We start from the raw sequence: 24478 nt of genomic DNA, 5'->3' as shown, positions 1-24478 counted from the left end.
CAGTTAAAGTGGAGCGAATCCCTTACATCGAGAGAAAGGACAGCAAAAGTTAAATCACTTGAATTGATTAAGCATGCGATAGAAGCAAGGTTTAGATATGTTGGGCAGGTATTTAAATGGACTATTACCAGTCAAATCATGATAAGATTTCAAGGTGGTGTAAAGATTGGCAATATGTGAGACAGAAGTTCCTCGCAGATTAACCCTTACGTGAGCCGCGGGAAACATGCTTACCACTACAGTGAACTCGCTCCCAGTCCCGTGTGATTCACAGTTCCAACTTCCGTACGGTGCTACCACCTAGTGAACAGTATAGGGTACTACTTCCGATCGGAAGTTCCCGCCGTTTTTGCTGTACCTTCGCGCAGAGGCATTGTATTAGAGATGGGTCGAACTCGTTCATTCCCGTGAACTACTTCATTCATTTCACTCTTTGCCGTGAAGCATTCCAATGAAATAGTTCATTCATGAAGTATGGAAGACTGGCGAAGTTGCCCAGTTCGCCGCTCAGCCGCGGCTACGCTCGCTTCGCCTCGCTCGTGCAATAAAGGTTCGTAATACTTCATCATTTTAGCAACAGATGGCCGAACTATGCAATAACGTCTACACAACGTTTTGTGCCCTTACAGCGTCTCAGTTAACTTAAATAGAGCATGGCCGAAGAGGACAAAGGAAATATAAACAGAGAAACCTGTCACATAGAAAGAAGGTATTACATTTAGTCTTGCTCGACATTTCCTGATGAAGCGCCCAAAAAAGTCTTCATCTGCCAAATGAAACATTATTTGTTGTATTCATGGACTGAAAGCTAGGACTACGAACGAAATGCAGTCCAATTTTATGTTCCTTTTAAAATTTAATCCAAAACAGAATGAGTATGTTTACCACTGTCACAAAGTCTATATACCTACGTTAAGTAATTATTCAGAAGTTTTCAAGGAGATTTTATTTTTCTTGAGAATAAGAACCCTCCAGACTCAAAACGTAAACTGTCACCTGTAGTCATTGGTACGATTTCAGGTAAAATCCCTCTTTCAGTGTTATTAAGAAACCTTTTACTTTCATGTTGGCTGTGCGTGCTCACACAGCCAGCGTCTGCGTTTGTATCTTTATTATTCATTTTTCTGCAAGCGCTGCCAACGGTAGGCTACCCGTAGACGCGAAGTTTAACTGCACAAATAGTCACGGGTAATGATGTCAGCACTGCAGGAAGCAGCTGACGCTGCCTTCCCCTCGCCCCTCACCACCCCAACCCCTCGTAAACCTATCCTTCCCCACAAACACCGCGCGATTCGTCGACAGGCAGTGGAGGGGGGACTGAAGTGAAGGGAGAATGAGTGACGTAGCACTGATGTAGCGGTAGAGGGAGAGTGGGAGAGAGTGAGTGAACTAGAAAAAAGTGTGGAGTGTGCTATCTGTGAAAAATTTGAAGTACCAGTTCATTGAAATTAAGTGGTTAGTTCACACTTCACTAGAGTGAAGCGTTCATTTGAACAACTCATTCACGAGCTCCCCATCACTACATTGTATAGCCGAGTGTTGCTCTGTAGAGGAGCCTTTCAGTGCTGTTTGCGTGACGTTTTGTGATTTTTTCCCCCCTCAAAGCTACAGTATAAGGTAAATAATTTTGATTTGTCCAAATTTATGAAGGAAAACGTAAAACTGGAACGAGGAGAATTCCAGTTTGAAACAAAAGGAGCCATTTCTGCAGTGAAATGGATGGATAACCGTCCAGTCACTTTCCTGTCCTCAATTCATGACCAATAAGAAACAGCCACAGTGAAAAGGGAAAACAAGGGTGGGACTAGTACAGAGATTTCTTGTCCTGAAGTTGTGGCAGAATACAACAAAATAATGGGTGGTGTCGATAAGTTTGATCAGTTACGAGAAAGGTATGCTATTGGCAGACGTTTTGCAAAACATTGGCACAGAATATTTTATTTGCTGATGCACGTTGCTGCAGTGAACAGTTTTATCCTGTGGAGAATACGTAAAAGAGAAAGTGGACAGCATGATCAGCTCACATACAGGATTCATCTAGCCAGACAACTGAAAGCTGCCTTCTCATCCCAAAAAAGGCGTGGACAAAAACCTGTCTTTCTGGCAAAAAGGGGCAAAGTACCTGAAGATTTTCGTCATGTGGCTGTAGGGGAGCATCGATCCATTTTAGGAGAAACCTACTGGACGTGCCGTCGTTGTAGTACCAAAGCTGCGGAAAAGAGCACTCGCTGTGTTTGGTGGTGTTGGTGGTGGGTAGTGTTTAACGTCCCGTCGACAACGACGTCATTAGAGACGGAGCACAAGCTCGGGTTAGGGAAGGATTGGGAAGGAAGTCGGCCGTGCCCTTTCAAAGGAACCAGCCCGGCATTTGCCTGAAACGATTTAGGGAAATCACGGAAAACCTAAATGAGGATGGTCGGACATGGGATTGAACCGTCATCCTCCCGAATGCGAGTCCAGTGGTGGCCAATGAGAGTTGTACTATTCTCATGTACGAGTAATTAAGAAAAACTATCTCAGTTGTAAATTGGAGTCAATTTTCAAAATATCATTTCCTAAAAAACCAAATGAAGAACAATTAATCATAGCTTTACTCATATTATACACTGATCAGCCAGAGCATAACGACCACAGATCTACTATACATATAAACCAGTCCAGGCGATAGTAAAGCCACGTGGTGAGGAATGATGTCTAGTGAAACACGCAAGGTGCATATAGTATAAGTCTATGTGCTGTCTCTTTGTAGGACGGGGAAGGTGCGTGATCTGTCTAACTGAGGGCAGATGATGATGGCCTGGAGGCTCAACACAAGCATTTTGAAAACTCCACAACTTGCCGAGTGTTCGAGGAGTGCTGTGGTGAATGTTCCAACACCTGTCGAAACCAAAGTGAAGCAATATCAAGATGATGTGCAGTTGGCTGGCCAGTTCTAATTACAAATGTCAGACATCGTACACTGGCCAGATTGGTAAAACAGGAAGGTGGTGAACTGTCGCAGATTTAACATTAGACTTTAATGCTGGGCAGAGTACAACTGCGTCTGAACACATAATGCACTGAACACTCCCATCACCTGGCCTCTACACCTGACGACCTGTGCATGAGCCAATGTTAACACCACGACATCAGTAAATACTAGTGAAATTGGCACGTGACCATCGCCACTGGATGCTGGCGCATTGGCAGAGTGTTGCACTGTCTGATGAATCCCTCTACCTTTTTCATCATGTCTATGAGAGGGTGCGAATCCACTGTCTTCCAGCAGAACAGCTCCTTGATACCTGCACTGCAGGACAGAGACAAGATGGCGGCGCCTCCATTATGCTCTGGGGGAACATTCACGTGGGCATCCCTCCATCGAGCGGAGTTAGTGCAAGGCGCCATGATGGCCATGAAGTATTATACGCTGGTTGCAGACCACGTACCCCCCTTCGTGACGATCACGTTTACCATTTTTAACAAGATAACGCACCATGCGAGAAAGCCATGGAGTGGTTCAAACCCATCTAGGATGTGACTGGATGTTGTCTCACAGCTCATCACCCCCCCCCCCCCCCTCCCAGGAATTTAGGGTAATTAGGTGACTTGTGTGTGCAGGTGTGAAGATGTGTCACTGCTGTTATTCGTGCCAAAGATGAACATACCAGCAATTAGGTAGGTGGTCCTAATGTTATGGCTGATCAGTGTAGAGCAGTGTTAACATATTGCTTCTCTGATATGAGTATCAGCTGTTTCCACAATTTCGTTTCAGCCACTGAACGTGACTCCCTCCACTATTGCACAACATCCTCTCACACAGTCAGAAACACATAACTCCTCGCACACACGAGATTCATTCTTTGTGTATGGTTTACATTTATATGTTACATATTCTAATAACGTGCAAACTGTAATGTGCTTTAACTAAGGCAAAGTTTTTATTTTAGGGAAGTTTATACATCCTCAAAATACTGAAAGATGATGTTGACTTGAAAATTCAGTATAACAGCAGTATATCACAGGTCTTTAACACTGTTTCCTAGAAACAGATAAAAGTAAAATTACAAACTGCCACACATTTCTGCCTCCTGCTATGAGGATCGCTCCAAAGCAAACGCTCAGTGTTTTCTTTTTTTTTTTAGCTTACAGTTTATCTTCTACATCTTTTATATACCACCATGAACTATAGACCTTGCTGTCAGTGGGATGGCTTGCGTGCCTCAGCAACACAGATAGCCTACTGTAGGTGTAATCACAATAGAAGGGTGTCTGTTGAGAGACAAGACAAACATGCAATTCCTACTGAGGGGCAGCAGCCTTTCCAGTAGTTGTAGGGCAACAGTCTGGGTGAATGACTGATCTGGTCCTGTAACATCAATAAAAATGACCGTGTTGGGCTGATACAGTGAATAGCTGAAAGCAAGGGGAAACTACAGCCATAATTCTTCCTGAGCCCATGCAGCTCTACTGTATGGTTAAATGATCGTGGCGTCCTATTGGGTAAAATATTCCGGCGGTACAACAGTCATCCATTTTGATCTCTTGGTGGGGACCACTCAGGAGGATGTCGTCATCAGGAGAAAGAAAACTGGAGTTCTATGGATTGGAGTGTGAAATGATACATCACTTAATTGGCTGCCCAATTGGAAAATTTCAAGAGGGAAATGGATAGGTAGAATTCAGATATAATGGTAATTAGTGAACTGCAGTGGTAGTAGGAACAGGACTTCTGCTTGGGTGAGAACATTACTATAAATACAAAATCAAATATAGGAAATACAAGAGTAGATTTCATAATGAAGAAAATCATAGGAATGCGAGTGAACTACTATGAAGAGCATAGTGAACGCCTTATTGTAGCTAAGTTAGACACAAAGCCAACTAGCTCTGCAGACAATGAAGAGATTGAAGAAATATATGGCGAGGTCAAAGAAATTATTTAGACGTTAAGGGAGACGAAAATTTAGCTGTGATGATGACGCGATTCGGAAAGAAGATAAGGAAAAATGGAAGGTGAATATGGACTGGGAGCAAGGAACGAAAGAGGAAGCTGCCTGGTATAATCTTACAAGGAGCATAATTTAGTCATCGTTAACACTTCATTTAAGAATCATGAGAAAAAGTTGTATATGTGAAAGAGATCCGGGGCAGATGCGAACTCTGACCACAATTTATTGGTATGGGCTATCGATTCAAACTGAAGAAATGGCAAAAACATAGGCAATTAAGGAGATGGAACCCAGGTAAGTTGAAAGAACGAGAGGATGCTGAGAGTTTCAGGTGGAGTAATGGGCAACGATTGTTTATTACAGGTGAAAGGAATACAATAGAAGACGAACGGATAGTTTTGAGAGACGAAACAGTGAAGCCAGCAGAAGATCAATTAAGTAAAAAGAGAAGGCCTAGTAGAAGCCCTTAGATAACACAGGGGAAACTGAATTTAATTTATGAAACGATAAAATATAAACTGCAGAAAATGAATCAGGCTAAAGGGACTGCAACCGTTTAAAAAACGCTATTTACAGGTATGGGAGGTATGATACTACCAGAAGAATTTGACAGAGCACTGTAAGACGTTCTGACACAATTACTGATGGCATTGGGAGAGACAACCATGACAAAACTCTTCCATGATGAGCAACATGTATGAAACAGGCGAACTACCATCGGACTTCAAGAAAAATGTAGTAGTGCTAATTCCAAAGAAATCTGTTGCTGAGAGATGTGAAAATTACTGAACTATCAGTTTAATAAGTCATGGTTGCAAAGTACTATCACGAATTCTTTACAGAAGAATAGAAAACCTGGTAGAAGCCGACCCTCGAGAAGATCAGCTTTGATTTCGTGGTAATGTAGGGACACACGAGGAAATAATGACTTAAGATAGGTTAAGGAAAGGGAAACCTAAATTTATAGCATTTGTCGACTCTGAGATTTTTGAAAATATCTAATGGAATAGTCTCTCTGAAATTCTGAAGGTGGAAGGGGTAAAATACGATTAGAGGGAGCGAAAGGCGGCTTACAACATGTACAGACTCTGGACGGCAGTTACAAGACTCTAGGGCTACGAAAGGGAAGCACTGATTGAGAACTGAGTGAGACAGGGTTCTAGCTTATCCCTGATGTTATTCAATCTGTGCACTAAGCAAGCATTAAGGAAACCAAAGAAAAATATGGAGTAGGAATTAAAGTTCAGGGAGAAGAAATAAAAACTATGAGGTTTGTAGATGACACTGTAATTCTGTCAGACACAGTAAAGGACTTGAAGACCAGTTGAACAGAATGGAAAGTGTCTTGAAAGGATATGAGATGAACATCACCAAAAGCAAAGCAAGGATAATCGAATGATGCTGAGAAAATTAGATTAGGAAACGAGATGATTTTGCTATTTGGGCAGCAAAATAACGCATGACAGCCGAAGTAGAGAGGATATGAAATGTAGATTGACAACTGCAAGAACAACTTTTCTCAAGAACACTAATTTGGTAACATCAAATTTAGACTTAAGTGTAAGAAAGTACTTTCTTAAGATCTGTAGTGTAGCCATATACAGAAGTGAAAGGTAGACGACAAACATATTAGACAAAAAGGGAACAGAAGCTTCTGAAATGTAGTGCAACAGAAGAATGCTGAAGATTGGATGAGTTGATCGTATAACTGATGAGAAGGTACTGAACAGAACTGGTGAGAAAGAAATTTGTGGCATAACTTGAATAAAAGAAGGGATCGGGTGATACAATACATTTTGAGACATCAAGATAGCACCAATTGAGAACTGGAAAGAAGTGTGTGTGTGTGGGGGGGGGGGGGGGCGGAGGGGGGGGGTGAAAAGTCGTAGAGGAAGACCAAGAGACGAAAACGCTAAGCAGATTCAGAAGGATGTAGGCTGCAGTAGGTACTGGGAGATGAAGAAGCTTGCACAGGATGGAGTAGCATGGAGAGCTGCATCAAACCAGTCTCACGACTGAAGACCACAACAATAACCTTTGATCGGCCTGGATGCTTTCGTGCTGTACGTGTCCCTTCGCGTTTCCACTTCACTATCACATCGGAAACAGCGGACCTATGGATGTTTACGTCTGGAAATCTCGCGTACAGACGTATGACGCAAGTGACACCTGATCACCTGACCACTTTCGAAGTCCATGACTTCCACGGAGCACCCCATTCTGCTCTCTCACGATGTCTAATGACTACTCAGGTCGCTGGTATGGAGTACCTGGCAGTAGGTGGCAGCATAATGCACCTGATATGAAAAATGTATGTTTTTGGTGGTGTCCGGAAAGTTTTGGTGACATAGTGTAGGTTGAAATGTAAGTTCGAGGCTTCCAGGGCCAGTGTAATTTGAAAACAGTTCGAGAAACACTCTTTCCGCTGTTATTCAAATGTAAGTGAACCTTTTGTATAAAACAATTCTCGTATAACGTCGCATCGTTAAAAAACACTAAAGCTATCGAGACTTCCTGGCAGATTAAAACTGTGTGCAGGACCAAGACTCGAAATCGGGACCTTTGCCTTTCGCGGGCAAGTGCTCTACCATCTGAGCTACCGAAGCACGCCTCACGCCCGGTACTCAGAGCTTTACGAGGTGCATTCAAGTTCTAAGGCCTCCGATTTTTTTTCTAATTAAATACTCACCCGAAATCGATGAAACTGGCGTTACTTCTCGACGTAATCGCCCTGCAGACGTACACATTTTTCACAACGCTGACTCCATGATTCCATGGCAGCGGCGAAGGCTTCTTTAGAAGTCTGTTTTGACCACTGGAAAATCGCTGAGGCAATAGCCGAACGGCTGGTGAATGTGCGGCCACAGAGAGTGTCTTTCATTCTTGGAAAAAGCCAAAAGTTACTAGGAGCCAGGTCAGGTGAGTAGGGAGCATGAGGAATCACTTCTAAGTTATCACGAAGAAACTGTTGCGTAACGTTAGCTCGATGTGCGAGTGCGTTGTCATGGTGAAACAGCACACGCACAGCCCTTCCCCGACGTTTTTGTTGCAGTGCAGGAAGGAATTTGTTCTTCAAAACATTTTCGTAGGATGCACCTGTCTGGATTGAAAAATGACATCCACGTATCATCCATTGTCACAACCGACAAAAAGAAAGTCCCATTCATGCTGTCATTGCGCATCAACATTGCTTGCCAACATGCCACACGAGCAGCCGTGCGGTTTGTCCGTCAGCATTCGTGGCACCCACCTGGATGACACTTTTCGCATTTTCAGGTCTTCATGAAGGATTGTGTGCACAGAACCAACAGAAATGCCAACTCTGGAGGCGACCTGTTCAACAGTCATTCGGCGATCCCCCAAAACAATTGTCTCCACTTCCTCGATCATGTCGTCCGACCGGCTTGTGCGAGCCTGAGGTTGTTTCGGTTTGTTGTCACATGATGTTCTGCGTTCATTAAACTGTCGCACCCACGAACGCACTTTCGACACTCCATAACTACATCACCACATGTCTCCTTCAACTGTCGATGAATTTCAATTGGTTTCACACCACGCAAATTCAGAAAACGAACGATTGCTCGATGTTCAAGTAAGGAAAACGTCGCCATTTTAAGTATTTAAAACAGTTCTCATTCTCGCCGCTGGCGGTAAAATTCCATCTGCTGTATGGTGCTGCCATCTCTGGGACGTATTGACAATGAACGCGGCCTCATTTTAAAATAATGCGCATGTTTCTACCTCTTTCCAGTCCGCAGAAAAAATATCGAAGGCCTTAGAACTTGAATGCACCTTGTACTTCTGCCAGTATCTCGTCTCCTACCTTCACAGAAGCTTTACAGAAGCTCTCCTGCGAACCTTGCAGAACTAGCACACCTGAAAGAAAGGATACTGCGGAGACATGGCTTAGCCACAGCCTGGGGGATGTTTCCAGAATGAGATTTTCACTCTGCAGCGGAGTGTGCGCTGATATGAAACCTCCTGGCAGATTAAAACTGTGTGCCGGACCGAGACTCGAACTCAGGACCTTCGCCTTTCGCGGGCAAGTGCTCTACCATCTGAGCTACGGTATCTCGTACTGGCAGAAGTAAAGCTGTGAGTAGCGGGTGTGAGTTGTGCTTCGGTAGCTCAGAAGGTAGAGGTCTTTCCCGCGAAAGGCAAAGGTCCCGAGTTCGAGTTTCGGTCCGGCACACAGTTTTAATCTGCCAGGAAGTTTCATATCAGCGCACACTCCGCTGCAGAGTAAAATTCTCATTCTGGAAACTAAAGCAATTATTTTGCTGACGTTTCGACCGACTTGCTGTGGTCCTCTTCTTGGCGTCTAACTGTTAGATTCTGATGAATGTCTCCCCATATGTACTGTGTACTTTGGTTATGCGGTGGCTATCAGCTTCACGTTTCCTGGATTTCATGTGACATTTTGTTTCGGAGGGGCCTAGCTGTAAAGTAGACTATTGTGTGTGTTGCTCTGGTACCTGACTGCAAGACAACTATAACAGGTGAATGGTATGATTAGACGATATATAACATAGCGAGTAGAAGAGAAAGTGTGCTCACTCCCCGCCCATTAACATAGGGAGCATAGGACAGGTGGCGTGCCTGCGAACTACGAGCAGCACTGCCGCTTGAGACTCAATTTCGCGCGGTTTTGCTTTATCTGAAGGCGTGTTTCGCTGTTGTCTGTGTTATTTTGTGAGTGTATTTATGTTGTTGTGAGTGAACGTTGAAGAGTTGAAGTCAGTGGTGAATAAGTGGTCTTTAGGGATATAGTTACTCGTATTTGAAGAAGGATAAAAAATGCCGACTTGTTTCGTTCCAGCATGCACATCTGGCTGCCGAGAAAGTAAAGGTATACATTTTTTTAGGCCTCGAATCCTCGACGCAGATCCTCTATGACCTGATTCCTTTCCCCCATCTGCTCCTATTCCTCGAACATATCCCCATACTCTACACCTCCCGCCACCTTGATACCCCTCACTGCCTGGTTGCTCCTCTCCAACCCCGCCTTCGCCACGCCTTCACTGTTGTGTCCCCCCTACCCTCCATCTCTACACCCTTCATCTCCTTTCCCAAGGTGGCTCCCGTCAACTACCCCTCCCAGATGATGGCCTCTCTCCCTCCATTTATCCCTCATATCAAATCTGATCCTCACCTCCCCCTCCTTTCCTCTGTCCTTTCCCTAGGCTCCCATACCATCCTGTTTTTTCCCCACCTAACCTCTGTCTGCCTCCCTTCTCCCTCTCCCCCCCCCCCCCCGCGAGTCCTTATGCATTTCCGTCTTCTGCCTTTCTCCACTCCCTCTCGCATCTGCCCAGCGCCCCCCCCCCCCCCCTTTTATGGGTCCTCGTCCTCCATCGGCTCCTCCCCCCACTTCGTTCTTCCTCTCCTTCCCCCCTTTTCTTTCCCATCGTCTGTCCAGGTTCCCGCCGTCTGCCCTCGGCTGTGTTATGTCATACTTGTGCCAACTTTTTAGTGCAGTGTTCAAGTGAGTGTTCAGTGTTGTGCGTCTTTCCGAAGTGTTGCAAACAGAAATCATGCTGCCGCTGGATGTGACATTTAATATTCTTGCGAACAGAAACCAAACTGTTGTCTGTCTATTATTTTACCTGTCTCCTTCCTGTGTATTTTATTAGCATCATCAACCCCTTTTTTCATGTTTTAAGTTCCACAATTTTCCGCCATTTTACCATTTACGTCACCGATTTTATCGCCTGCTTTTATTATTTATTGTCTTCTTCTTATGTTTTGAAAACTATGTAGGCTGAAGAGCGGCGTATTAAGCTGCTGCCAGCCCGCCTCCTTCGGGGGGGAGTGGGGGGAGATCGAAACTCAATAAAGGGAGGCAGGCCTCCAAAATATGATGTAGAATTTGCAAAACGGGTCAAGCAATTCCTCGGAAAGAAAAAATTTAACTCACAATTGTTTCATGTGTGACTCACATGTCTGTGAAGAACTTATTATAAAATCTGACGTGTTTATCATCGAGGATAAACAAGTTAAAATTTGAAGACAAAGGTGGTCTCTAAAATCAGGGGCTGTTTCTCATTTATTTCAAAATGTAGCGAAATATCTATCGAAAATATTACAGAAAAGAAAACCACCGCCAGTAAAATACCCACAAAAGAGTAGCTACTGTAAAGAAAACGTTCAGCAAGAAGTTCTGATGTTTCTCAGTGTTTCATCTGTCGAGGAAAATGTACGAAAGGTACCGGATGCAGCGCTCATTTCACTAAAGAGAAAACTAAAGTTGTGCGGTTACGTAATAAACTAAGAACAGCGAATGCAGAAATCCATCTACTGCGAAAGCAGTTCTCAGACGGAAAGCGTAAGACAGCTCAATCAAATCTCCTAGTTCATTCCGAACTGAGTAAGGAACAGAAAATGATACGAGACACTATGATAAAGAAATGCCAATTAAAAAGCACTAAGGGAATGCGGTATGATGACGAGTTTCTTCTGGACAGCTTGCTCTTAAAAATTAAGTCGCCCAAAGGATACAGGCATTGTTTGAAGCATGGTTTGTTCCCACTTCCTTCTGAAACACATTTTCTAAATTTAGTAAAGGACCTAAAATGCTCATATGGAATCAATACACACGCTGTGGAGGCCATTAGGAATTATTTTCGGGAAGAACAAGATGAAAACAAACGCTTAGGTGTGCTGATTTTTGATGAAATTAAGCTCCAAGAAGAAGTGCAATTTAATAACAATTCCCTGAAAGTTGATGGTTTCGCCAATTTAGGAGAGTATACTTCCGGCGACTGTAAGAATAAACTTGCCTATCATGCTCTCGTGTTCGTGTTTGCTCCTCTGTTGCATAACTGGATCCAACCTCTTGCTGTGTATGCGAGTCCCAATGCAACTAGAGTCGGCGGCGTCGTTGAGATATTAATTCAAGTGACTATCCAGCTGGAACAAGCCGAAAGAAGAATTATTGCGTTCACTTGTGATGGCAGTCAACGGAATAAAAGCGTCTGGCAATGTCTTGGAATTAGTCGCAAAAAAAAGTAACTTGCTCTATATCAAATCCTGTTGACGAAACCAGAAGACTTTGGGCATTTTCAGACGCTGTTCACGCAGTAAAGAAGTGTGTAAGGAATAATTTCTGTGATAAAACTGAAGCACTTTTTAACGATGAGATCGTCGAATACAATTTTTATCGCAGAATCTATCAAGGAAATAATTTCCCAGGATTTACCGGATTGAAAGTTTGCCACAAGTTAACTTCCACCCTCTTGAACCCGACGTCATTTCAACGAACGAATGTGAGATTAGCCCTGCAGCTATTCAGTAACTCAGTAGCGAACGGCATAAAATTCTTCAGGGAAATTAAAGCAACAGGATTCGAAGGCAGTGAATCAACGGAATCATTCACTAGATGTATGAACAACGTAGTGGATGCGCTTAATTCTTCGTTTCCTAAGGCTGCATTGGACAAAACCTCAGAGGCTCACAAAACATTAATGAAATGGAAAAACATTCTCGCTGATAAAAATAACAGCTTTGCTTCCGAAAGAACTCGCTAGACTCTTAAGAGTAACCATGGAAAGTAGATTGGAGATATCTGAATATTTTCGGGGGAAAAAGGTTTCAGCTATGTCTTGACTGCAAAATTTAATGAGGACCCACTTGGACGCATTTCGGTATCGTAAGGTCTCTGAGTTGCCATGATCCCTCGACAGTAATAGACTTCTTGTACTTGCAAATGTTACAGTGCGCGTACATTCCTGTAAAATTAGCCCTATCTTCCGGAGGAAACTGCGAACATAAATGTGAATTTTCGTTGACGTCATATGTATGCCAAATGCGGACGTTAGCCAGACATTTGCAGCAAAACAACACAGAGTTCTGGAAAAGGAAGACGTAATTAAAAAAACGCTGTATGTTCCACGTAGCTTCACAGAGGCTCATCGCAATCCACAACGTATTCCGGAGAGTCTTGAAAGCACCGCAGGAAGGGAATGTTTAGTTTATCATCTGGCATGTTACGTGGTACATCAAGCAAAAAAAAAAAAAAAAACAGTAAAATTCTATAAGTGTTTGTGCCTTCTAAGTGGAAATTCGTCTAACATCCCATTCTCTTTACTTACATCTATTAGAGATTACGACTCGTCTGCAGAAAAGACATTGCTCACATATCCATCGAAAGGCGTCTTCAATGTTCTTATGCAAGTGGAAAATACAGTCGCGGTAAAACTCAGTGACGGCAGTTTATGGGGCGACATTTTTCATGATTGCCTCAATAGTTTGGACCACATAAGTGTTGAAATATCTAACATTGGGTACTGCGAAGATCATGTGATGGGCATCGTTCACAAGCTAAGTCTTCATTATATGAAATGCTGGGTTTTCACTGGAATTAAACAAATTCGGAAGGAGTTGGATTCTTCAAAAACTTCAAAGACGGCCCCGAAACTATCTAAACTAGCTGACAACTGATGTCTTCTGATGTAATTTAAATAAATACATCTACTTTTCATGTTGTTGTTGTTGTTGTGGTCTTCAGTCCTGAGATTGGTTTGATGCAGCTCTCCATCCTGTGCAAGCTCCTTCACCTCCCAGTACCTACTGCAGCCTACATCCTTCTGAATCTGCTTCGTGTATTCATCTCTTGCTCTCCCTCTACCATTTTTACCCTCCACGCTGCCCTCCAGTACCAAATTGGTGATCCCTTGATGCTTCAGAATATGTCCTACCAACCGATCTCTTCTTCTAGTCAAGTTGTGCCAGAAACTCCTTTTCTCCCCAATTCTATTCAATACCTCCTCATTAGTTATGTGGTCTACCCATCTAATCTTCAGCATTCTTCTGTAACACCACATTTCGAAAGCTTCTATTCTCTTCTTGTCCAAACTATTTATTGTCCATGTTTCCCTTCCATACATGGATACACTCCATACATACACTTTCAGAAACGACTTCCTGACATTTAAATCAATACTCGAGGTCAACAAATTTCTCTTCTTCAGAAACGATTTCCTTGCCATTGCCAGTCTACATTTTATATCCTCTCTACTTCCACCATCATCAGTAACTTGCTCCTCACACAGCAAAACTCCTTTACTACTTTATGTGTCTCATTTCCTAATCTAATTCTCTCAGCATCACCCGATTTAATTCGGCTACATTCCATTATCCTCGTTTTGCTTTTCATATGATTACATAAATTTTATGAATGAATAAGTTCCTGTGCAGCGTTTGTCGTAATAACATGTTTTTCCGTTGGTCACAAGCGGGACAACTGACATCTCGAGGCGGAACCTGTGAACAAACGGAGACGGCACACTTTTTCTACTCGCTGTGTATACAATGTAAGGTTCCCCCAGTGTCCAGTTCTCAATCGCCCTGAAGAGGACCACAGAGAGTTGGTCGAAACGTTGGCAATTCAGCCCCTTTAAAACTTAATATGAAAGCGGCCTGATACCCAGAATTAAGCTCAGCACACAAAAAAATTAGTCACCTCAGTGCACATGCAATAACGAATCGTTAAGTCTTTACAGATGGTGCAGTAATCGATCCACATGCTCAGCCACGAGCAGACTGTCTCTGAGTATAACGGAACAGCGATCAGTGATGCATTTGTGTTTCAAGCAAGCACTGTACGTAAACATGGGTAAATGTGACCTGTTGAACGAGTCCACACGCTGCGGTGTAGCTACCACACGTGGCCACGAATCACGACACCAGAATTTTAGTTGCAAAAGGATCCTGACTGAGAGGGATCGGAGACGCATTTGACGGCTTGTGAATCAAAATCTCTTCCAAACACGACAGGAATTTCTGCAGGCACTGGATGAAAGTCCATCCTCACCTGTTAGCGAGAGAACAGTGCTACGGGAATTTCGTGCAACGAAGATTAGGAGTCGGTCACATTGCATGAGCCTAAAGCACAGACCCACAAGAATATGCAGTCCACACCTAGTGGTTTAGTGGCTGGTGTTGCTGCCTCTCAACGAAGGGATCCCGCGTTCGATTCCCAGCCAAGTTGGGGATTTTCTTTGCCTGGGGACGGGGTGTTTGTGTTGTCCTTATCATTTCATCGTCAGAGGTGGCAGTGGGTAAACTGCACTGTAAAAAAATTGGACTCTGTAAAAATTGGGACTTTGTACGGGTGCTGATGACCAAGCAGTTGAGTGCCCCACCAACCAGACATCATCATCATCATCATCATCCCCTCGTTGGGTTAGAAATCAATGAACTTCGATAGTAGCTGGCTGGCTGAACGTAATGCGGTGTGACAAATCACATATTTGCCTATATTGAAATGATGCATGTCGCCGAGGGCAAATGATGCATTTCATGTTGTATGTGGGCAAGGTCAATTTCAAGCTGGAGATGAGTCTGTGATAGGCTTGGGGGTGTTTTTCTTATCATGAATGGGACCCACTCACTAAGATGACCGCTAACATTAAACAGCATGTTTATTTAAACATTCTGAATGATTAGGTGCTGCCTTTCAGGCAACATTTGCATCATGAGTATACTGTTGATACGCCTATTTTTCAAGGCGAAAACACCAGAGTACATCGGGATGGGAGAATATGTGACTGAACACTCCACACCCCCTACTGCACCTCGATTAGTCTGCAAAATAACCTGGCTTGAACACCACAGAAACTTTCTGGAACATGTTGAACCAGCTGGTAAAATGCCAACATGAGCGTGCCCACAATTTGGTGGAATTCCGAGACCACATCCTCAGCGAGTGGCTTAATACAGATGCGACATACCTGCACAACATTACGGGCTCACTTCCTAAACAAATCCAGGTAGTTGTCAAGTCCAGAGTATAATGGTACTTGAATTACGTAACCACTACGGCACCTCACCTCAACCTCTCGATACCAGCAATATTCTGCCGTGTTTCCGTAAAGCAGTTAACATATTTCTGAGACAACATTCAGATCTGATTTCATTAATGTAGAGGTACTTCGGTACATCGATATGTGTATATTGCAATGATATTATTCTTGTGTGTATTCTTTCTTTTGTCACTATAATCTTTAACGTAATTGTAACTCCGATTTTTGGGCGCGTAAGTGGTTGTTACAGAGTCAAGCTATCGTTGTCATGTTAAAAAGACGCAAATTGTAGTCAGTTTATGAAATGTGAACTTTAACAGTGAGGAAGATATTTTCAGTACGTTTTATATTATGAAGTGATGTTTCGGAACGAGTTACGTGATATTGCATCAAAAGTAATAAAAAAGAAATGTAACTTAAATTCGGAGTGCTGAATACTTTTTTTACATCACCATCGTCCTAACTTGCAAAAGTTTAATCTTCAAGAATGGTTTGTGAAACACATCCATAAAACTTTTGAATGTCGCAGAATAATACCTAGGCCTCTTTGCATCCAAGCTTGGAATCATCACTACCTACATTTTCGACGATTGAGCCGTGAGTTCACAACAAGACCAGTGTGGGAAACACGAAAAGATGAGTGCCTAGTTTATCCATTATTTCTAGAAATGACTTTATTAAGTGTGCTCTAATGACACCTACCACATAATATAACTTTGTTGTTGCACGAAAATGGAATATTTAGCAGCGTGAGCAACATTACAATCATAATTAATTTTTGAACTTTGTTATGGTAGGGTTGTTAGAAGAGGTGGAATTACACCGAATTAAATGATGCTTCTCACGATTTGTCCACAAGTGATTAATTTTTTGACTGGTCAACATATTTTATTAAAAAAATTGAAATCAATTTGATTACCAGTGGGAAGGATATGTCTGTGACCTCTGCAAATAGCAAAGATATAGAACCAATGTTGGATTGTTGGGCTACCGAAGCACGACTCACGCCCGGTACTCACAGCTTTATTTCTGCCAGTATCTAGTCTCCTACCTTCCAAACTTTACAGAAGCTCTCCTGCGAGACATGCAGAACTAGCACACCTGAAAGAAAGGATACAGCGGAGACATGGCTTAGCCACAGCCTGGGGGATGTTTCCAGAATGACATTTTCACTCTGCAGCGGAGTGTGCGCTGATATGAAACTTCCTGGCAGATCAAAACTTTGTGCCCGACCGAGACTCGAAATCGGGACCTTTGCCTTTCGCGGGCAAGTGCTCTACCATCTGAGCTACCGAAGCACGACTCATGCCCGGTACTCAGAGCTTTACGAGGTGCATTCAAGTTCTAAGGCCTCCGATTTTTTTTCTAATTAAATACTCACCCGAAATCGATGAAACTGGCGTTACTTCTCGACGTAATCGCCCTGCAGACGTACACATTTTTCACAACGCTGACTCCATGATTCCACGGCAGCGGCGAAGGCTTCTTTAGGAGTCTGTTTTGACCATTGGAAAATCGCTGAGGCAATAGCAGCACGGCTCGTGAATGTGCGGCCACGGAGAGTGTCTTTCGTTGTTGGAAAAAGCCAAAAGTCACTAGGAGCCAGGTCAGGTGAGTAGGGAGCATGAGGAATCACTTCAAAGTTGTTATCACGAAGAAACTGTTGCGTAACGTTAGTTCGACGTGTGGGTGCATTGTGTTGGTGAAACAGTACACGCGCAACCCTTCCCGGACGTTTTTGTTGCAGTGTTCTTCAAAACTTTTTCGTAGGATGCACTTGTTACCGTAGTGCCCTTTGGAACGCAATGGGTAAGGATTACGCCCTCGCTGTCCCAGAACTTGGACACCATCATTTTTTTCAGCACTGGCGATTAACAGAAATTTTTTTGGTGGCGGTGAATCTGTGTGCTTCCATAGAGCTGACTGGCGCTTTATTTCTGGATTGAAAAATGACATCCACGTATCATCCATTGTCACAACCGCCAAAAGAAAGTCCCATTCATGCTGTCATTGTGCATCAACATTGCTTGCCAACATGCCACACGAGCAGCCGTGCGGTTTGTCCGTCAACATTCGTGGCACCCACCTGGATGACACTTTTCGCATTTTCAGGTCTTCATGCAGGATTGTGTGCACAGAACCAACAGAAATGCCAACTCTGGAGGCGACCTGTTCAACAGTCATTCGGCGATCCCCCAAAACAATTCTCTCCACTTCCTCGATCATGTCGTCAGACCGGTTGTGCGAGCCTGAGGTTGTTTCGGTTTGTTGTCACATGATGTTCTGCCTTCATTAAACTGTCGCACCCACGAACGCACTTTCGACACATCCATAACTCCATCACCACATGTCTCCTTCAACTGTCGATGAATTTCAATTGGTTTCACACCACGCAAATTCAGAAAACGAACGATTGCTCGATGTTCAAGTAAGGAAAACTTCGCCATTTTAAGTATTTAAAACAGTTCTCATTCTCGTCGCTGGCGGTAAAATTCCACCTGCCGTATGGTGCTGCCATCTCTGGGACGTATTGTCAATGAACGCGGCCTCATTTTAAAATAATGCGCATGTTTCTACCTCTTTCCAGTCCGGAGAAAAAAAATCGAAGGCCTTAGAACTTGAATGCACCTCGTACTTCTGCCAGTATCTCGTCTCCTACCTTCACAGAAGCTTTACAGAAGCTCTCCTGCGAACCTTGCAGAACTAGCACACCTGAAAGAAAGGATACTGCGGAGACATGGCTTAGCCACAGCCTGGGGGATGTTTCCAGAATGAGATTTTCACTCTGCAGCGGAGTTTGCGCTGATATGAAACCTCCTGGCAGATTAAAACGGTGTGCCCGACCGAGACTCGAACTCAGGACCTTTGCCTTTCGCGGGCAAGTGCTCTACCATCTGAGCTACGGTATCTCGTACTAGCAGAAGTAAAGCTGTGAGTAGCGGGTGTGAGTTGTGCTTCGATAGCTCAGATGGTAGAGCACTTGCCAGCAAAATGCAAAGGTCCCGAGTTCGAGTCTCGGTCGGGCACACAGTTTTGATCTGCCAGGAAGTTTTATATGAGCGCACACTCTGCTGCAGAGTGAAAATCTCATGCTGGAACGTTGGATTGTTTAAAAAACTTTGTGCAAATTGTTTGAAGTGATTTTCATATTGAGTAATACACTCTGACATGCCAGATAATACATCGCATAACTTGCAAACCAGCCACTTAGACCCTTTTTTCCTCACAGCATCTGCCCATGCACAGAACTGCCTCTATGAATTAACTATGTATCGGTATGCCACACCCATACAATCGTGGTGGCAGCTGGGCACCGAGTGGTGTGGCGCGGCGACTCACCCGTGGCCTGCAGCTTCCAGAGGAAGTCCAGCCGGTAGGTGGCCTCGGTCTGCTGCGCGTGGATCACCAGCGCCGCCAGGCAGCCCAGCAGCACCACCACGAGCAGGTAGCGCGACGGCAGCTCGTCGTCCGGCCGCGTCCGCGTGCTGAAACTGCCGCCACAGTGGGGTGAGCGAGCGAACCAGGGAGGAGGGCAGCAACGTGCTTCAGTTGCCAGTCCCCAAGCAGAAATCATTCTGCACGTATACAGGGCTAAATGGAAATTAACTGAGGCAGTAGTAACAAAACATTTGGTGCGTGGAACTTGGGGTGCACTTAACCAAAATTCTGAGTGGATGAGAGATGATAAAATTGCAAAAAACTTGTTAAAGATCAAATCCATATTTACTTGCTAAATTTAGTTGCCACGTGACTTTGAAGCTTGCACTAGAGTTGAAAAACTAAAATATATTTACAAATATGTATGTTGTTGTTGTTGTTGTGGTCTTCAGTCCTGAGACTGGTTTGATGCAGCTCTCCATGATACTCTATCCTGTGCAAGCTTCTTCATCTCCCAGTTCCTACTGCAACCTACATCCTTCTGATTGTGCTTAGTGTATTCATCTCTTGGTCTCCCTCTACCATTTTTACCCTCCACGCTGCCCTCCAATACTAAATTGGTGATCCCTTGATGCCTCAGAACGTATCTTACCAATCGATCCCTTCTTCTGGTCAAGTTGTGCCACAAATTTCTCCCAAATCCTATTCAATACTTCCTCATTAGTTATGTGATCTACCCATCTAATCTTCAGTATTCTTCTGTAGCACCACATTTCGAAAGCTTCTATTCTCTTCTTGTCCAAACTAGTTATCGTCCATGTTTCACTTCCATACATGGCTACACTCCATTACAAATGCTTTCAGAAATGACTTCCTGACACTTAAATCTATACTCGATGTTAACAAATTTCTCTTCTTCAGAAACGCTTTCCTTGCCATTGCCAGTCTACATTTTATATCCTCTCTACTTCGACCATCATCAGTTATTTTGCTCCCCAAATAGCAAAACTCTACTACTTTAAGTGTCTCAGTTCCTAATCTAATTCGATCAGCATCAACAGACTTAATTCAAATACATTCCATTATCCTCGTTTTGCTTTTGTTTATATTCATCTTATATCCTTCTTTCAATACACTCTCCATTCCGTTCAACTGCTCTTCCAAGTCCTTTGCTGTCTCTAACAGCATTACAATGTCATCGGCGAACCTCAAAGTTTTTATTTCTTCTCCATGGATTTTAATACCTACTCCGAATTTTTCTTTTGTTTCCTTTACTGCTTGCTCAATATACAGATTGAATAACATCAAGGAGAGGCTACAACCCTGTCTCACTTCCTTCCCAACCACTGCTTCCCTTTCATGCCCCTCGACTCTTGTAACTGCCATCTGTTTTCTGTACAAATTGTAAATAGCCTTTCGCTCCCTGTATTTTACCCCTGCCACCTTCAGAGTTTGAAAGAGAGTATTCCACCTTCAGAGTTTGAAAGAGAGTATTCCAATCAACATTGTCAAAAGCTTTCTCTAAGTCTACAAATGCTAGAACCGTAGGTTTGCCTTTCCTTTGTCTTTCTTCTAAGATAAGTCGTAAGGTAAGTATTGCCTCACCTGTTCCAGTATTTCTACGGAATCCAAACAGATCTTTCCCGAGCTCGGCTTCTACTAGTTTTTCCATTCGTCTGTAAAGAATTCGTGTTAGTATTTTGCAGCTGTGGCCTATTAAACTGATAGTTCGGCAATTTTCACATCTGTCAACACCTGCTTTCTTTGGGATTGGAATTATTATATTCTTCTTGAAGTCTGAGGGTATTTATTTCGCCTGTTTCAGACATCTTGCTCACCAGATGGTAGTGTTTTGTCAGGACTGGCTTTCCCAAGTTCTAATGGAATGTTGTCTACTCCCGGGGCCTTGTTTCGACTCGGCTCTTTCAGTGCTCAGTCAAACTCTTCATGCAGTATCGTATCTCCCATTTCATCTTCATCTAGATTCTCTTCCATTTCCATAATATTGTCCTCAAGTACATCGCCCATGTATAGACCCTCTATATACTCCTTCCACCTTTCTGCTTTCCCTTCTTTGCTTAGAACTGGGTTTCCATCTGAGCCCTTGATGTTCATACAAGTGGTTCTCTTTTTTTCCAAAGGTCTGTTTAATTTTCCTGTAGGCAGTATCTATCTTACCCCTACTGAGATAAGCCTCTACATCCTTACATGTGTCCTCTATCCATCCCTGCTTAGCCATTTTGCACTTCCTGCCGATCTCATTTTTGAGACATCTGTATTCCTTTTTGCCTGCTTCATTTACTGCATTTTTATATTTTTTCCTTTCATCAATACGTATGTAAAGGATATGATAGTGCAACTATAGAAGTAGGCAATCAAAAAACATATGGGTATGAACAAGCTGAAATTGAAGTGGTCAGTTTTGCGAATAGCCATTATGTCAAGCGGTATGGCATATTTGTGAATTTCCAATTCATTTTCAGTTGCACACCGTCATTGGTCTTGACATTCATTTACAACTGATACGTAGTCTTTACTTCAGAGTAGGAGAAGAATGAGAAACTGTGGAAAATGTGAAAAAACCGAATTACTATCATGCTTTGTATTAAATGAAACTCCAGATGACTGGACAACCTTGGCATCATCAGACGAGTCCACATTTTGGGTGGTAAGACCTGATGGAGCAAGTGTGGCACAGAGATTCTACGAAGCCATGGACCCAAGTTGTCAACAAGGCACTGTGCAAACTCATGATGGCCCCATAACGGTGTCGACTGTATTTACATGCAATGGACCGGGTCCTCTGGTCCATTGAACCGACCACTGTCTAGAAATGCTTATGTATAGCTGGTTGGAGACCATTTCAAGCCATTTATGCAGTTCGTGCTCCCAAACAACGATGGAATTTTTATGGATAACACTGCACATTGACGCGAGGCCACAGTCGTTAGCGATTGGTTTGACTAACATCCTGGACAGTTCGAGGGAATGATTTGGCCACCCAGATTGCCCGACGTGAATGCCATAGAACATGTATGGGACGTAATCGAGACGTCAGTTCCAGCACAAAATGCTACACCAGTAGCACTTTCGCAATTATGGACGACTATAGAGGCAGCATGGCTCAATACCTCTGCAGGGGACTTCCAACGAGTTGTAGAGTCCATGCCACTTCGAGCTGTTGCAGTTCACAAGCCAACAGCACATCCGACACGATATCATGAGGTATCTCATGACTTATGTCACCTCTGTGTATTTTACATAATAAATGAAATCATTAGAGAAAAAATTAACATTGAAATGATTGGATGCTACATATGCTCAAAGATATTTCTGTTATCATGAAATTCAGTGTTCCAAATGAGCATCGGTCAATGTTTCAGCTAGAAGCTATAAACACAGTCGAAATTTTGAGAGTACATGGAAACATGAAAAGAAAAAGAAAACAGATTCTGAAGTAAAATATAATAACAATTACACCTTGTTGCCATACCGTTCTTGTCCGGGCACTGGGTGCAAGATAATAGAAGATCCCGTCTGCAGATGACACCACAAACGTCTGAGGTATGTGTTTAAGATATGGTAAGAAATTCCCTGGGCTTACAAACAATACAGTTATATGTAATCAGGCAGCCTAGTGGAATTTGTACCGAATGTATTCCTCATATGACTGTAAAATGAACAATTAAGGAATCCTCATAATCCAAAGTAGGTGAATCTCCAACAGGTTAAAAATATTATCGGTCAAGAAAAACGTGACAGAAGAACAAATACAATCTTCCATGGTTAGTACACTCAGGCTACGAGCCACATGGACATACTGATTTCGATGCCATGTTGCAGTAGTTTACCTGAGCGCCTTAGTCCCGAGAGGTTGTGTGGAACCTTCTGATTTTGTGACCAAAACAGTTTACTAACTGGATGCTCATTAGTCGCGACAATTAGATACATCGGAATTGTGATGCTAACTCACAATTACGATAACATCTGGTCCACAAACGCCTCTGCGGAACACTTGTTAGCAACATTTTTGATATGCTTTGTTTGCTATGTGGCGGATACTGAATTCCGAAATGAAATCACTTTTTGGCCATGTTCTTGTGACACGCTACTGTCTATACAGGGGCTTAAAAATTACCGTTACAAACTTCTAGGGATTGTACATGGGTGTAAGTACATAATATTTTGAATAGGAATCCATGCCCGGAAACATACTGTTTCTGTGCTACAGCCGTTTAAAAACATGTTTGCCAGATAGGTTCAAATGGTTCAAATGGCTCTAAGCAGTAAGGGACTTAACATATGAGGTCATCAGTCCTTAGAAATACTTAAAACTAACTAACCTAAGGACACCACACACATCCATGCCCGAGCCAGGTTTCGAACCTGCATCCGCAGCAGCAGCGCGGTTCCGGACTGAAGCACCAAAAACCGCCCTGCCACAGCGTCCGGCTGCCTGATAGGTATGCAACAGTGTTGTCACTGTAGGAGGTGGTTGTGGCTGGAGTCATTTGACGTCTATCCTACGTCTCTGGCGTGATTCGAGCTGCATTCACGTGTCTGTGAATGTTAGAGCAGCACGGTTGAGTGCACATTTGCAAAATACACGGACATGATCCTTCTGAATTGCGAAGCTTGCGGTAATGCAATAGCTGCTCGTCACTTTTATCAGGATCGTTCTCAACAACGACCGACTCCATCGCAAACCCTTTTCGCCACAGTTCCTCAGCGGCTTTGAGAAAGAGTACCTTGACCGTCAGCAGTCGCGACTTTGGTTCTCCAAGGAGATGCTGTGCTGCATTTCAGTTATTTCAAATTTATTGAATGTGCTAATATTCTTGTAAATGTATTCGTGGGTCTCTGTGAAGCAATATATCTCGTCAGTAGTGTCTGTAAGTCGACTCTCGGTTGAGAAGAATTGTGCTGTTCCCTTCTGTCTATAGTTTTAACCATGGTGGATCACTTCGGTGTAATAAAACTTGAGGCTAAGAAGGGTTATTAACCCTAGCAATACCAATGCACTTTCAATAATGGAATGACATATTCTACACCAATTCATTGAGGGCAGGAGGGGGAGGGGGACAAGGGGGATACTTTATGTCCACCATAGAAAAGGGGAAAAAATGACAGATACAAATTTCGTTATTTGTTGTTGAGTTTTATTGAAAACACGCTTTTTGTAAAATGTAAACTTTCACGGCCGGAATTATCACAGTTCATAAAATGTTCTGAGCTTTACGCCATGGTCGAATAGATGTCACATTAAAACCTGATGTTTCCCTCCCATCTGTGGAGGACATTTTGAAGGTAGGTTGTAGCTTTGTTGAATGTCCAGTTTACATCCTGGCTCAGTAGCGAGCCAAAGTG

The 24478-nt window shown here is 43.3% G+C and overlaps 1 protein-coding gene across 1 annotated transcript in view; it reads right to left on the bottom strand.

Moving 5' to 3' along the window:
* The window catches only part of LOC126295328 (adenylate cyclase type 6), a 2630635-nt gene that overhangs the window by 116049 nt on the left and 2490108 nt on the right, over window positions 1-24478 (bottom strand). Inside the window, exon 21 of the mRNA XM_049987795.1 lies at window positions 19073-19224. Coding sequence (XP_049843752.1) covers window positions 19073-19224 — 152 coding nt within the window. The remainder of the gene's footprint in view (window positions 1-19072; window positions 19225-24478) is intronic.

This window comes from Schistocerca gregaria, chromosome 11 (genome assembly GCF_023897955.1).
Source record: "Schistocerca gregaria isolate iqSchGreg1 chromosome 11, iqSchGreg1.2, whole genome shotgun sequence".
Lineage (NCBI taxonomy): Eukaryota > Metazoa > Arthropoda > Insecta > Orthoptera > Acrididae > Schistocerca > Schistocerca gregaria.
Note: the sequence above shows the minus strand (reverse complement) of the source record. Positions and strands in the feature narration are given on the sequence as shown.